Consider the following 13,981-nt stretch of genomic DNA (forward strand, 5'->3'; position numbering starts at 1 on the left):
CGGCCATGTAGTGCAGATTACCGTATTCCATTCGCACTTTACATCTTTTTGTGAACTCACGGCGCTCTACTTGAGTTGTAAGTCATTTTATTATATTAATTATATTATATCTCACCAGAGCACATCAGTTTGTTGTCTCTTTCTCTCTTTTATAATGCATTATAATTGTTTAGTGCGTTTTATAACATATTTTATAATGTACTAGCATTTCTGCTGTGACTGTTAATGCACTCTTTACAGACATGTGTGTCACTTTATGCTGTTTTTGTGCACTGGTGTGTGTGGAGCCAGAACTTAAAATGCAAACAGTACAGGGATTTACTCATCAAAACCTTATTCTTTCTTGCCACTAGTGGTTAAAAACTCCATGCATTACCTTTAAGGACAGGGCGCAATGAATTAAATCTGCCCCTCATGTGGCATATCAGCTCTCTACAGCCTGCTTTCAGTTTCAGTTAAAGGGTGTGTGAGAGTGTGAGGGATGAGGCCAGGGTAGAGTGAGCTGACAGGGGCTTCATAACTGTAGCAGTGGTTACACCTCATAGTGATCCATCAGTCTAATCAGCTGTCAGGCCTCTGCAATATGTTTCTCCAGCAGTAGGGATAAGTGTCACTGGAAGTCAGGAGTGTGGTTTAAATATCAGGGCTACTTGCTGAAGGATAAATGCAGCCTTCCCACCTCTGTGCTGCTGTTCACAAACCGATACGTGCAGGCATTTCTCTTCCACCCTGGATGTGAGAGGCACCACTGTTTTACACTCTAAGACCTCTGCTGGTGGTTTACATAAATACACCCTCAATTTTGACTGATGTTATGATTGCTATGTTTCAGCCACTGTGCCTCTCATGTAAGTTAGCGCAGGCCATTTCCAGGCGTCGCCCCTGTGTTTATGTTTATTACTACCTGCCACTTGACTGATTATGGTCCCTATTGAGTGTGTGGGTGGATGGTATGTGTGTATGTTGGGGTTTTTAGTGTTTGAATGTCACAGTGGTACAGAGATGATGACAACATTATATCTTTCAAAATAAGATTAGGTAATGTCTCATTAACATAATCAAAACAAGTGAGCATACGTTATTAAAATAACAAAAATCAATTGTTATTGTTGCTCAATTGTTTGGAACTAGTCATTCATAGGTTGTCATACATCCCAAACTAATTGGGATGTATGACACATGTGACACATGTCTTGTCCTGAATCAAGTTATCAAACAGCTGCTCAGTCTTTCGAATGTCTTCTTAAAGTGAAGAACAAGTCATAATCTGTAATTTAATTTGGCTCAGTTTTGTATGATGGTGATGTCACTCACTCTCAAAGGAAACATTCACAGGTAACTCTCTAGTCCCTGGGTATTTTTAGTCCTTGTCAGACTTCATGAAAAGTCCTGAAATGTTTGGGCCTTGTACCTTGATGTTGCAGACTCGAATCTATTTTTCAAAACTAAACAAAATCTTGCACATATCTATAGGAAGGCGGTTTCTGTGCAGAGATTTGGAATAAATCATAAGTGGACTGTAAGATCTTCTGATCTGTACGAATTTCCTCTCCACTTATTTGTTTTCATTGTTTATTTATGGAGGAGGGAGGTTCATTAGTCATTCAGTGTGACGGGGTAAATGTGTACACAAGAAGTTTGCTCTTTGCCAAGATCTGAAGCCCAGTTGATCCTGGCTCAAAGCCTACCTACAGTTAATGTTCTCAAAAACAGATTTATTCATTTTTTGTAGAAACTTAGCTGGGACAGTGCTGACAGTTGCTGTAGTTTTTGGACACACTGGGCTTTTATCTTTAACTCTGAAGCCCCACCTTTACATAACACAGGAATCTGATTGATATTGTTTTTAATGTTTGCTTTATTGGCATAAGGATGGGCTGAATAATGGTTTTAGGTGTGGCTTTTAACTTTCATACTGGCTTAAAACTCACTTACTACTAACCACTGTACCATTGTGAAGTGGAAATAGATATTACAGGTGTTCAATAAAAGCCCACTGATACTGTTAGGTGACTGACATAACACTCGGCTTGGTGGGATGGAGAGCAGCAGGGCAGTACACTGTGGCTCCACAGCAGCATTTTAATAAAAAGTACTGGTCCAGAATCAGCTTAATAATATGACCAGTTTAAGTCACAGTGGTTCCACAGCCATATACAAAAATAACGGCACATCTTGTTTACATGCTCTACAGGATTTTAATTCTGCCAAGAGAATGCAAGTTTGGAGGCAGGTGTGTGAAAATTAGGTTATAGTTTTTCAGTCTAAAACTCCAACATCTCGTTGTAATAATCCAAAGAAAAACTGACAAAATAAACAATTGCTCTGTGATGAGCCCGTGGGCATAGTGTGAATTCGTAAGCCTTAGTTGTTCTTGCTGATTGTTCACTAATTATTGGCATCAGTATGAAATGCCAAGTTTGTACACTCAACCCATAACATTATGAAAACAGACATACATTACAGCTTACCTCTAAAGGGGGTGACAATAGCCTAAAGGGCTATTTTGTTTTACACAGGGTTAATTGTCCTCCTGGATGAACACACTTTTTTCATGTTACCTCATTGTTGGGCAACACCTTTGAGCTCAGTGTGTCTACTGAGGAAGGAGCAGTGTTGTGTTGACTAACGCAGAACTAGGGCCAGGGAAAAGGCATGTGAAGCAACAGTAGAACAGACATGAGGCATTATAATAAATCAACAACAGACATTCTCTCACAGATTGGTCCTTGTTAATGCTGCACAGCTGCAGTTTTACATCAGTGGTGTGCTACAGGTGGTATTAATTATTTCCCTCCCATCAAATGTGTGACTGCACTGTTGATTTATTTGTATTTCTGTGGTTCTCATGTGATCTTTAACAGTTGCCACCCATATCAGTGGTGCAATATGCACGAGTAGATATGAGATTATAAAGTATTGCTCAATTCAAACACCAACTTTGATAATGTAACTAATATCACAGTGCTTTGTTGACAGACTGATACGGTGCTAAAGCCATGAGTTTGTAAGGCTCATATGCCTGAGCAGCAGAGGATGTTACATGGATATTTACAAGCTTTTGTGTAACATAGGCTTTGCAAAATGAATTCTTCTTTACCACCACAGAGATTTCCTTCTGTTCCTCTAATGTGACCTTACAAGGTATGACATTTTGTGTGTGTAGCTGAGTTGAAAAAGCTTTTTCGAAAGCACTCTGTTCTGTTTCACAAAGAACACAGGTGTTTCAAGCTGTCTTGTATTGTGGGTTTGGTACCTGCTTGTGAAATGGTTCTCTTATGTTTAAAGAGCTTCTCTACAAACCGAGCCGAGTTCCTCTGCCATTTAAGTGGATCTCAATTACCACTTTGTTTTATAATTAAGCTTGTTGACACTGTAGACAGAAATCAATCAGAGTCCTTTGGGAGCCAGTGTGTATTTTCTTTGCAGACTTTGTCTCATTTCTGTCTCATTTCCTTCGAGGAGAGCCTAATGCCATAATTAATAGACAGTACATAGACAGATATGTTTTGTCCATCAGTTTGCTGCCTTTACTTCTGCTAAAACTACAACGAAGATATTTATTCATCTGTCTGCCAATCCAGTTTGCGTATTTCTTGCAAATGGAGGAAATAACAGTTCCCCCAGGTATCTATTACAAGGTGTTGTGGGTTTGTGAAGAGTTTCCCTCAGTCTATGGTCTTTAATCAAATATGTCAGAATGAATGTAGAAGAGGACTCAAGTGTACTTTGTGCAGGTATACTTTTGATTTTAAATTTTTTATAGTATACTTTAATGCCAAAGATACAGTAGTTTGAATATTCTGTGTGGGTGTTAAGCTTATTGTTCCAGTTTTCTTACAAAACATGAATGACTTTGAAGAAAATATATTGCTGCTTTTCAATGAATACACACAGAACAGCTCTAAAGAGGTTTACTTGGGCACTTTCGCTACCTCTGTCGTCTCAGGCAGTGACATGAAAGACCACCTCATATTCAGATAAGCAGGAAAACCATATGGAGTGCATGCCATCTGGTCTTTACACTTTGGCAACTTGGCAGCTTGTCCCCTCTCTATATTTGTGATGTTGATTTGAAACACAACTGAGGCCAGGAGAGCAACATCAGTTTATTAGAGTGATTTACTGTTGGTAACATATTTTTATTTTGGCTTCTTTTGATACTTATTTCTGGCTGAAGTAAAATAGTTGTCCTGCAGAGTGGGATGCAGGAACAGTTTGACACTGACTGTAGGTTTTGTTTAGAAGATTGAGTGATGTTATATCTGGCTGTGGTTTAAAGAGCAGTGGCATTTCAAACCTTTTCATGTACAAACAAACAAACATAGTAGTTTACATTAATTTTCATGACTGGGCTTTAGTGACCTTTAAAGTTGGGCAACTAATTCACACTCAACTGAGCAATTATATGAAATTCGGAGAAGCAGAAATTTTGTCCTCTCCAATTCTCCTTTTGGAGGTAACCAGGGATCTGGACATAGACTTGTGACTCTCTGGTGTAGTTCAAATGTTAAAATTGGCTTGTGGACACCAGGGGATCCCACAGAAGCAGCTGTGAAAATCCTGCTGATGAAAACAGTGCATCTGCAGCTAGAGTGGAGAGTACATGGAAATATGAATTGATATTAGGCTATTGTTATTACGTGTTCAAGTGACATATACTGTTGTTTTATTTTCCTCCAGCGCAGCCATTTGCAGAATGAGTTTCACTATGTGTGCAGCCGAGAGATGAAAGGCACTTTGATCTGAATTATTTTGAGGTTTCCTCACTTGATTGAAGTTATTTTGAAAAAATTAAATTTAGCCTATTCTTTGATCAAGGTTTAGTTTCAGACATTGTCTGATTGAGTTTTGAACGTTTGTCTGTTCTTTGATCTAAATAATCTATGTGTCTCTGTGGGATTTGATGTATGATGTATAAGAAAAAGACCAAACGTTTCACAGGTTTAACTCAATTCAGTAGCCCTGATGAGATTTGTCTGTAGTTTGTGTGTCTGATGCAATAATAAAATCCCAAACACCACTCTGATTTGGGCTCAGTTTGTTGTAAAGACACATCCCAAGATAAAGCAGTATCTTCTCATATCATAATTCAAAATGAAACTGAGTGTTCTTAGAAAGCAGAAGGTCAGATCTGCGGTCATTTTTAATCACAACTGCGAAATGCTGAATGATTTGATATTGTGGGTTTGCAAGTGAAGGAAAAGCTAGCTGACATTAAAAAAACAAAAAACATGTCAGCTTAGTTTTTTTCTGTAATGCTTCTCTTCTAAACATAGCCAAGTTTTAACAATAAAGCAGCTGGGCTTTCAAATCTCTTTCTTTGTGATTTGTTTGATCAGTATGCATAAACTTACTGAGATCATCCAGGCCTTCTGTGATGTGGGGTTAATTGTTATGCCTGCATGCATTCCCTTGCTCATCTTCAGAAAGTGCTTTTCTTTTACATCCATTTCCAGCTGTAGGGAGAGCTGACTGTGCTGCTGAAAGTGAGAAATAAGCATTGAGATTAAAACCAGATGTCAAGCCTGCATGCTGTCATTTATTATGCTAACCAAGTGTAACTACTGAATGTACCCAGCAGAGGGCACAACAGTAGCATAACATGGTCCAAGATAGTCTACCAAGTTTTAAAATGTCAACATTGCACAGGCAGATTGTATTTTACACCTTTAAATCTAGGCAACATTTTTATAAGTTGAATTTATATCTATGTTTAATCTGTGTAATTGGTGAATCTTCACATCTGTGATTCTAAGTCATCAGCTGAGGTTGTCTGGAAGCTGTGTGTTGTGTGAAATAGAAATCTACAGAAAGCCCACACATAGCTTACCTGCCCCCACTACTCCCACCATTCACTGCAACACAAGAGTCATCAGGACTCTGCACCACTGAGCAGAAAATATACCTCAATGGAAGTCAAGAAGAAGGAAAACAGTGTCTGGGGATATCCAGAGTGGGTTTTAACAAGACGGTAACAAGAAGGGTGATGGGTTGAGACTCGGACAGAAAAGCTTGGTAAATCCTTATATGGCTGGTCTGTCCAAGAAACTTAAGAAACTAAGTGATTTGTGAAAAAGATTACATACCTGTTCACTTCTAACACACTGAGACAGAGACTCTTCCACCCTCAAAGACCAGATACCAAAACACCAGAAGACAACTTCTAGATAACCATAGTAGACTGAAACCATTTCTCACAATGAGGGATATATATACACAACTATATATCTGTAGAAAAGAGGTGTGACTAATTACTGTTGCCATGGGAGGGCAGTGTTGTATTTTAACCATGATATCCATAGACAGTAGCATCACTGCAGACATTGTAATTATAACGCAGGTACAACAGAATACAAATCTTCATCTTACAAAATGTTTAACAGTAATTTCTGGATTTCTTTTTGTGATTTGTATTTTTCTCAGGAGTGATTAAATATTAACAACACATTTTCTGTTTTCTCTCTACTTGCTCACCACTTGCTTTGTCTGCTTGTTGCGCCATCAATCCAGGTAAGTGGCACTTGATTGCATATTTCTTAGAAAATAAAAAGCTTTCTCTCTGCCAAGAGTAGGAGGATGACTGTGTGCATTTCACCTTGAGGTGTTTAGTAGAGTGTGGTGTCCAACAGGGAACATTTCTTCCCACTGTCTAACTGTTCACTGCTTCTCACGCAAATGCTAACCCTATTTTTGTCTAAGTTGCATGGATGTGGCCCCTGGTACTGTAGAAACAGTGTTGACTTATTTTGCAGGCCTATGCAGTATAACATGTTCCTATTTAGAAAAAATGGACATGGCCTTTTGTAGTTGGGTTGAGTTATCTACCATTGTCACAATTTACTCTCTCCCTTTCATTCAAGTAACTCCTTTCTTATTATCTACAGTATGTGGTTGTCAGGATGTTGCTGTATTGCTTTTGTGACCCCTTGTAACTCTACACTTAAACCATCCAGCTGTTGGTCAGAGGACCATAAACAGGAGGGAGTGGCAACACAAAAGAATTTACAGATTTCCATGGGGTTTGTTTATATGAAGAAATATCATTCTTCAGTAGTTATCATGAATACGCTGGGTTTGACTGCTTGGCTGTAGATGTACTGAACTGTACTGAGCTTGTTATTCTTTTTCTCAGAGGATTTGAGTAACTTAGCTGCACCTACAAAAACAGCAGCAGGACCTATGAGGAGACACTCCCTGCAGCACACATAAAAATGTGGCTACTCCCACTGATGAGTGTTGTTCTTCTACAGAGCAAATAACATTAGAGGTTTTCAGAGGTGAAAATGCTAAACTTTACAACTGCACTGCATACTATAACATTAGAATTGGACTTTTGATTTGGATGAGAAATGTGATAGCAGGAGACAGGTGTAAAGATGCATGAAGAAGCATGCCAAAATAAGTAAATAAGCTCAGCTGACTGGCCAGCACACAAAGCTGTCCTCAGTTACTGTAATCAGCCGTGCCTCCTCTGCACACGCCCAATACTTGTTTTAGAGTAATATTGATTGCTCCCATTTCAAATATGGATTAACAGGGTGTTATAATAGAATGTGGGGACATTGCACTTCGGCCCTGTGTATTCGTTTTATTTATTGTTAGTAGCATTAAGTGCAAGTGCCCCTGCACGTTGCAAATAAAAAATCTTCTATAGGTGCAAACTAGTAATTCTCCCTGTGAATCCTGTTGACAGACATCCAAATATCTCAAATGCCACAATGGCAACTACCTGAACAAGCTAATACAGCTATAGGTAACATGTTCAGATTTGTTAACTGAACAAGTGAATACATTTCCTTCTGTGGAGCCACAATGTATTGTGTGAGTGTGTTTTCACCTACTCTGTGTACATCTGTTGAATTGGATTGGGCTTGCTGACAAGACAACAGTCTGGTTGGAGTTTTGAAGCTGTAGCCAATCTATTTCTTCTAGGATTTAGCATTCAGCATGACATGTGATTTGTTTGTTGTTGTGTCTGTGCAGTCATTTGCATTTCTGTCATGTTTTGTCCCTGTTGAGAACGTTTGCCTCCCGTAGAGTTTTATCAGTCGCTGATCTTTTTCCATGTCATTTACTTAGTTTTGCTAATACAGATTATGCACCTAACAAATTAGATGCACAGCAAGAGTAACAATTGCATAGGCCACCAAAATATGCGTACCAATTAGGAAATGTGGTGCTTATTAAAGTAAATGTATTTCAAATGACTGAAACAGGAAGCATGAACTTTAATATGTCCTCCCCACAATGTTTGTTTAGTCATCTGCTGTTTGCTTTACTGCAGCCTGAAGATGATAATATTTGACAATCCACAGAATGTGATGAGTGTTTTTGTGCTTGCTGCCAGAGAGCTCATCTGGTAAAAAAAGAAAAAGGAAAAAAGCCTGAACAAATGTTGATTATAATCATCAAATTTGCATGTAATTGCAAGGTAGCACTCATGTTGCAGTAAATATTTCCCTTCATGATTACAGGCGATGTGTTTTTTAGGGGTAAACAAACAGTTTACACCTCAAATCTCTCTCCTTGTAATTTCCATCATGGATCATTGTCTGAAGTCATACATCTATGAGAACAAGAACATCATCGTCCTCTAACGCTCTCGTCTCTCTGTCTCCTGAAATATCTTGGTATGTCATTCTTATGGCTGACCCACTTCTGTTGGTCATCTTTTCTGTAATGAGTTGGACCAATGTCTGAGTGAGCCAGTGCTGCCCTGACTCTCCCCACACGCTTGCAGCTATCTTTGCCTGGAGACTAGAGGAAGTAGAGCTTAACAGATCCTACATTGCGTTTCATTACATTTGTTGGTTGAAGGGTGCCATTCTCTCAATCTCTCCAAACTGGAACTAATATAGTTTTTTCCTTTAACTGCTGTGGTTGAAGCTTTTCCTCCAAATGCACTATGTCTATATCTTTGCCTATTAATGTTCTGGGTGATAGATGGATCAATGACTTGTTTGTGTCGTTGGTTGATGAGATTGGATTTTGCTCTTATATTGAGGGCACAAACTCCTCTCTGTGTGAGACTGACACACATACACACTCAATGCAGAGAAACTTTCCATGACATTATTGGTTTTATCAAAAGTAGGCCAAAGCAGGAGCCTAGGCCTCTGGCAGGCTGACTGAGCATGCTCAGCACAGCTGAAGGGTAGGTAGTGGATCAAAACCTCCCTCCAATACTACCACAGTGTTTTTTCCTCTGTGGGTCTGTCACAACCCAGGCTTTATAAGCTGAACAATGAGGGGTGTAATTATTATGGTGTAAGATAAAACTAAGAAAAGCAATGAATGCAGATATATGAGGTTTTAACCAATATGTTGAATATAATTTTACACTTCTCATCTTAACATGTGAGTCAAATTTAAGGAAAAACAACATGGCAAAAAGCCTATAAATAGCATATTAAATACTAGGTATATACAGTATGTGTTACACATTTAATAGTTTTTGCTGTTTGTGTACTATACATGCTGCACTGAAAGAAAAAATATATAACACATGTACTGTTAGATGTCAGTAAAAGAATCCCACTGCAAATTAACTTAATTAAGAAAAAAGCAGAAAGATTTACTGCTTTTTGTTTTGTATGGGTTTTGTTTTCTGGAGTTGTTTTAATATTTTGCAACTGGGAGAATCTCCTCCATTTCTTTCTGCATTAAATTGTGCAACAACAGTGTTTAACAGCACACTTAAAAATCAAGCATTCATTTAAAGTATATGCTTAGTTTTTGATTATAGTTTATTTCTTCACTTTCTGTCTTGGGAAAGTACAATGGAGCTGAACTTGAAGAGCTTTACTGAAATACATAAATACAGTGATTTTTTTCAGAGAGCACACATATATTTAAAAGAGGGTATTAAGAACCAGCAGTTCTAACCACAGCAGCATAGAACAAAACTCTGGATACAAATACAAGACTTTTTCTCCCTTTAAAGAACAGCCTTTCACTGTAGCTGTATCTTACCCCATGAACTAATAATACTCTTTCTAAGTTGCATCTGTTGAAACAATTCTCTGACTGTGATTAACTAATTGAAAAGAAATGCATTACCATTTCAGTGCATTCATATGCATTCAGACAGTTGGCTTGGCAATCAAATAAATGAGCGCCATAAAACTTCAGTCTTTTTCAAGCAGAGCATTTGCGATGCTGTTCTAGTCATTGAAGAGTTGACTTGAACAGACATTGTTCATTCTGTTCTTTAGCAGTGGAAGAATTAGCTGTCTGAGAAAAGGGTTCTTTGGAGCCAGTGAATTGTTGTCCTGGCTGTGAAACATGATGTTGATGTGGAATAATTTACTGGGAAAATAAAAAAGTAAAGTTATAGTTGTTTGCCAGGAAGCTCAGTGTTATTGTGTGAAAAGATATATTACATAGCTAATCTTTATTTCATGCACACATATTTAGCCTCATGTCTGGTGGAGCAGAGTTTATTAGATTCATAACATAACATTTGTCTCAGTTGTCTCCTCCATAATCGATATAATAGGCTGCATGTTACACTATTCTTCTCCATTACTCTGTAATCATCAGCTGTTGTTGGTGATGTTGGCTCCCAATGTCCTGTATGTGAACTAGTTCTTGGCAATGAAATGTCACCAGTAACATGGTACGACTGCAGATTTTTTATGTACTTCTATCTTCCACTAATTGTGTAGTGAATCTTACTCTGCTCTCATCAGAGGACCGTCAGAGGTTTTCTTCTTTATACTAACATTATCAACTTAATTAAAATCTATAGTATTTATTGCAGGACTATTTGTAGATATCCTGTCAAATAAAGTTTCAGTTATCTGTCTTTAAGTTAATATGGCTTAAATGTAAATAACAAGTTTTTTGATTTAAAAACCTGTCCACCAACCTGGGTAGCCTCTAATCTGCATTTAGTCAATGCTGGGAGGCGTGTCAGGTAGCACATGTTAATCCTTTCTCACTGTATCACTCTGTAGAATAATCCTTATATGATATCTTCAGCAAATATACTGATGATATGACATGTGATATCTACTGGATGTATGGACTTATACACCTATGGGACAACGAGGGAGCAAAAGCCATAAAGATTAGTGTATTCTAATTGTATAAATACTGTATGTATAACTCTTTTTAGCAAAACTGAAGCCCCACAGTTAGATGCTGTGCTTATCCGAAGGTTTTAATGTTTACTTGAACAGTTGAACTATAAATTATTCATAACCAAATAATTACCTCTGTTGTTTGGTTGCCTCAGTGTTGTAAACACAAGGATGATGGGCTGATGCTGTCAGTTGTGTGATCTGAGATGTAAAGCTTCTATAAATATTTCTAGACTGACTGGAATTGGAAGGCCTTATGTACACTTTGCTGATATAAAAGAAGTAAAAGTCAGGCCTGGTGAGGAAGCAGTCTTGATTTGGCTGGGCTTGGTGAGAAGTCATGCCGGAGTGCATTGCTGGTGGCATTTTGATTTGCAAACGTTTTTGACTGTCAGTGCTGTCAAGGCTCACAAAGCAGCCTGAGTAGTGAAGCCAGTCTGTCTGACCCATTTGTCCTCAATCTGACCTTCCTTGGTGTCATTCACTCCAGCCATTGTGCTTCAAAAACACTGATGTGCTGCTAGTTTTCCTTCCAGTCTTTTGCCCTGTTATTGTTGTGATTTGAGCATCTTGGTTTGACCTCAGGGCTGCACATGTTTCTTTAACCTGCATATCTGCTGCTGTATGAGACGAGCCTTTCATTCTACCTATTGATTCCTACTGTGTGACTAGTACAGTGATTTTGGCTGGCTCGTGTAATCGTGGTCTGTGGGGCATTATAACTCACGAGAGGATTCAGTTCTTCAATACTTCCTGGCAGCCTGGGGCACTCTGAGTTTGACTTCCTCATTGATTGGTTGATTTTGTTAGCCTCTGTAATATCAGCCACTTTCCTTTTGATCTTTTTCTAATTAGTCTTTCCTACAGTTTGCAAATATAGTATGCACATCTTCCTTTATTACATCCTAAAGAAATGCATTTAGAAAAGCAGTTCAGTCCAGTCTCTTATCTGTGACACTTTTGACTGTACAATATTTACACATAGTTTCCCATAGTGTGATCACAGCAGTTGTTATGAAGTAAATACTTTTAGTTTAGGTTCAGATGTAAATGCTTTCATTTCTGTTATCAAAGCCAGATGATAAAAACTGTCTTGTGCTTAGATGCTGCTCTGCTGATCTGTTCTTTGGGAATCATGGTGGGTAGCAGGAGCATGTCTTACCATGTTATAAATTAGCACAAAGTCCTTTGAATGTTTTTGAAAGTTATCTATTGTTTTATCACAAAATTGAGAATTGTGTTCCCTTGACAACGTCAGCATAAGTTCATTATTTATTGAAGATGAGACCTCCCAATGCCCCTGTTGGAAAAAAAATGTTATTTCCAATTCAGTGATGTCACTGGAGTGACTCGGTCTTGGTCTTGTGTGTCTGGATGTGAAGGCTCAGGCACTCAGCAGCCCATTGTTGTTGTTCAGCCCCATTTGACACACACAGCTAATTACTGGAGCAGGAGACACCCCCAACCCATACACTCACACACCAACGCTCTAAGAGGGTGGCCGTTTCAGGCCATGTTCACACATCTCTCTGAAGACAAGCTGATAATGGGGCTGTTTATGCATGCAGTATCCTTTTGCTATCACCCAGTTGGAACTGAAGCTCCTGCAGAGTGCTGGCAAATGCTCTGATTCTGACTGTCTTCTTCGCCATCAACCTCAGGCCACTGTTGCTTGCAGCTGCCGTTCATACAGCTGCTTGGAACAACAGCAGGTAATAACCTGCGCCTCAGTGACAAAGTAGAGAGCGTGGGAGTGTAGGTGCAAGAGGAAAGAGCCAGAGACAAGAGTGAGTGGGCAGGTAGAAGAGGATCTTCTGAGAGTGGATAAACATGTGAACACTTTGCAATTCCCTCTCACTTCCCGTCTCTCTCTGACTCTGTGTGGGCAGTTAATGAGTCTGAAAGCTTCTCCTCGGCATCTGTCAGCTGAGAACCGGATGGAGCCTCTAGTGCAAGCTATAGCTGATAAGAAACACTCCGTTGCTCTTTAGTAATTGGTACAATGTATGTATGTATGCATGCCTTTTCTGCAGGTCCAGTTACGGTACTGCACATGAATGCTGTTGTTAGTTACTTTAGCATGGCGTAGATAACACAGCATTCTGATATTCTCCTCAGCTATTCACGCTTTAGATTAATGGAGCTTTGTGCATGACATTGTGCATTTTCTACCTTTTTAAGTACAAATACCACAACACAAAATAATGCTCTTCACTATAAAAGTACAACAAAACTACAAGGATTGATACACTGTCTTGTACAGTCCAAACAAAAGCTGAACCTTTTCAGGGTAGTTTTGATGGGCTGTTACACTGCATTGCATTGTGTTGCACAGGTGTTACTATTGTTCATATCCTCTTTATCTACTTTCACAGGCAGTGGATTGTTGCTTCATAAGGCCTTCTGCTTTGACCGCCAGAGAGGAGTGCTGGAGCCAAACCACTGTGTTGTGATAACATGAACAGATCTGAGCTTGCCCACCATGTTCTCCAGAATCTGTCATAAAGCTTAATGGTGGGCCGCCATAAAATGGGGAGTGGTTAAGTTGTGGGTTGAGATGAATCAGTTTGTATGACCTTGGCTTGATCATGGCCCCACTCCCCTTCCAAACAGATTCTTGGAGTAGTAGTGAGGTCTCCCACTCCCACTGAATGATGTGGGATGATTATAACAAATAGCCTATACATGCAGATTATTAAAGTCCTTTTGTAAAACACAGCTGTATGTTTGAGGTAATTCAGGGAGACTTATTGGCTGAGGTAATTTACTTTTTAGTTATCTGGCTGCCCTCAGACTGATTTACAATGAGTGATCATTACAAAAAACTATCAAGAGAAGGACTAGTGATAATTCAGTAATTCACTCCAACTTGCACCAGTGTGGACCAGTCTGTC

The 13,981-nt window shown here is 39.0% G+C and overlaps 1 protein-coding gene across 3 annotated transcripts in view; it reads left to right on the forward strand.

Annotated features, from left to right (window-relative positions):
- LOC113165463 (pleckstrin homology domain-containing family A member 5-like) overlaps positions 1-13,981 on the forward strand; it is a 70,536-nt gene that overhangs the window by 14,477 nt on the left and 42,078 nt on the right. The window contains exon 4 of one of the 3 annotated variants that reach the window (XM_026364938.1): positions 13,463-13,505. The exons of the other annotated variants lie outside the window; for them this stretch is intronic. Coding sequence (XP_026220723.1) covers positions 13,463-13,484 — 22 coding nt within the window. The 3' untranslated portion in view covers positions 13,485-13,505. Of the gene's footprint in view, positions 1-13,462; positions 13,506-13,981 lie in introns of those variants that run through there. 3 annotated transcript variants of the gene reach the window in all.

The sequence above is a fragment of the Anabas testudineus genome, chromosome 6, assembly GCF_900324465.2.
Source record: "Anabas testudineus chromosome 6, fAnaTes1.2, whole genome shotgun sequence".
Lineage (NCBI taxonomy): Eukaryota > Metazoa > Chordata > Actinopteri > Anabantiformes > Anabantidae > Anabas > Anabas testudineus.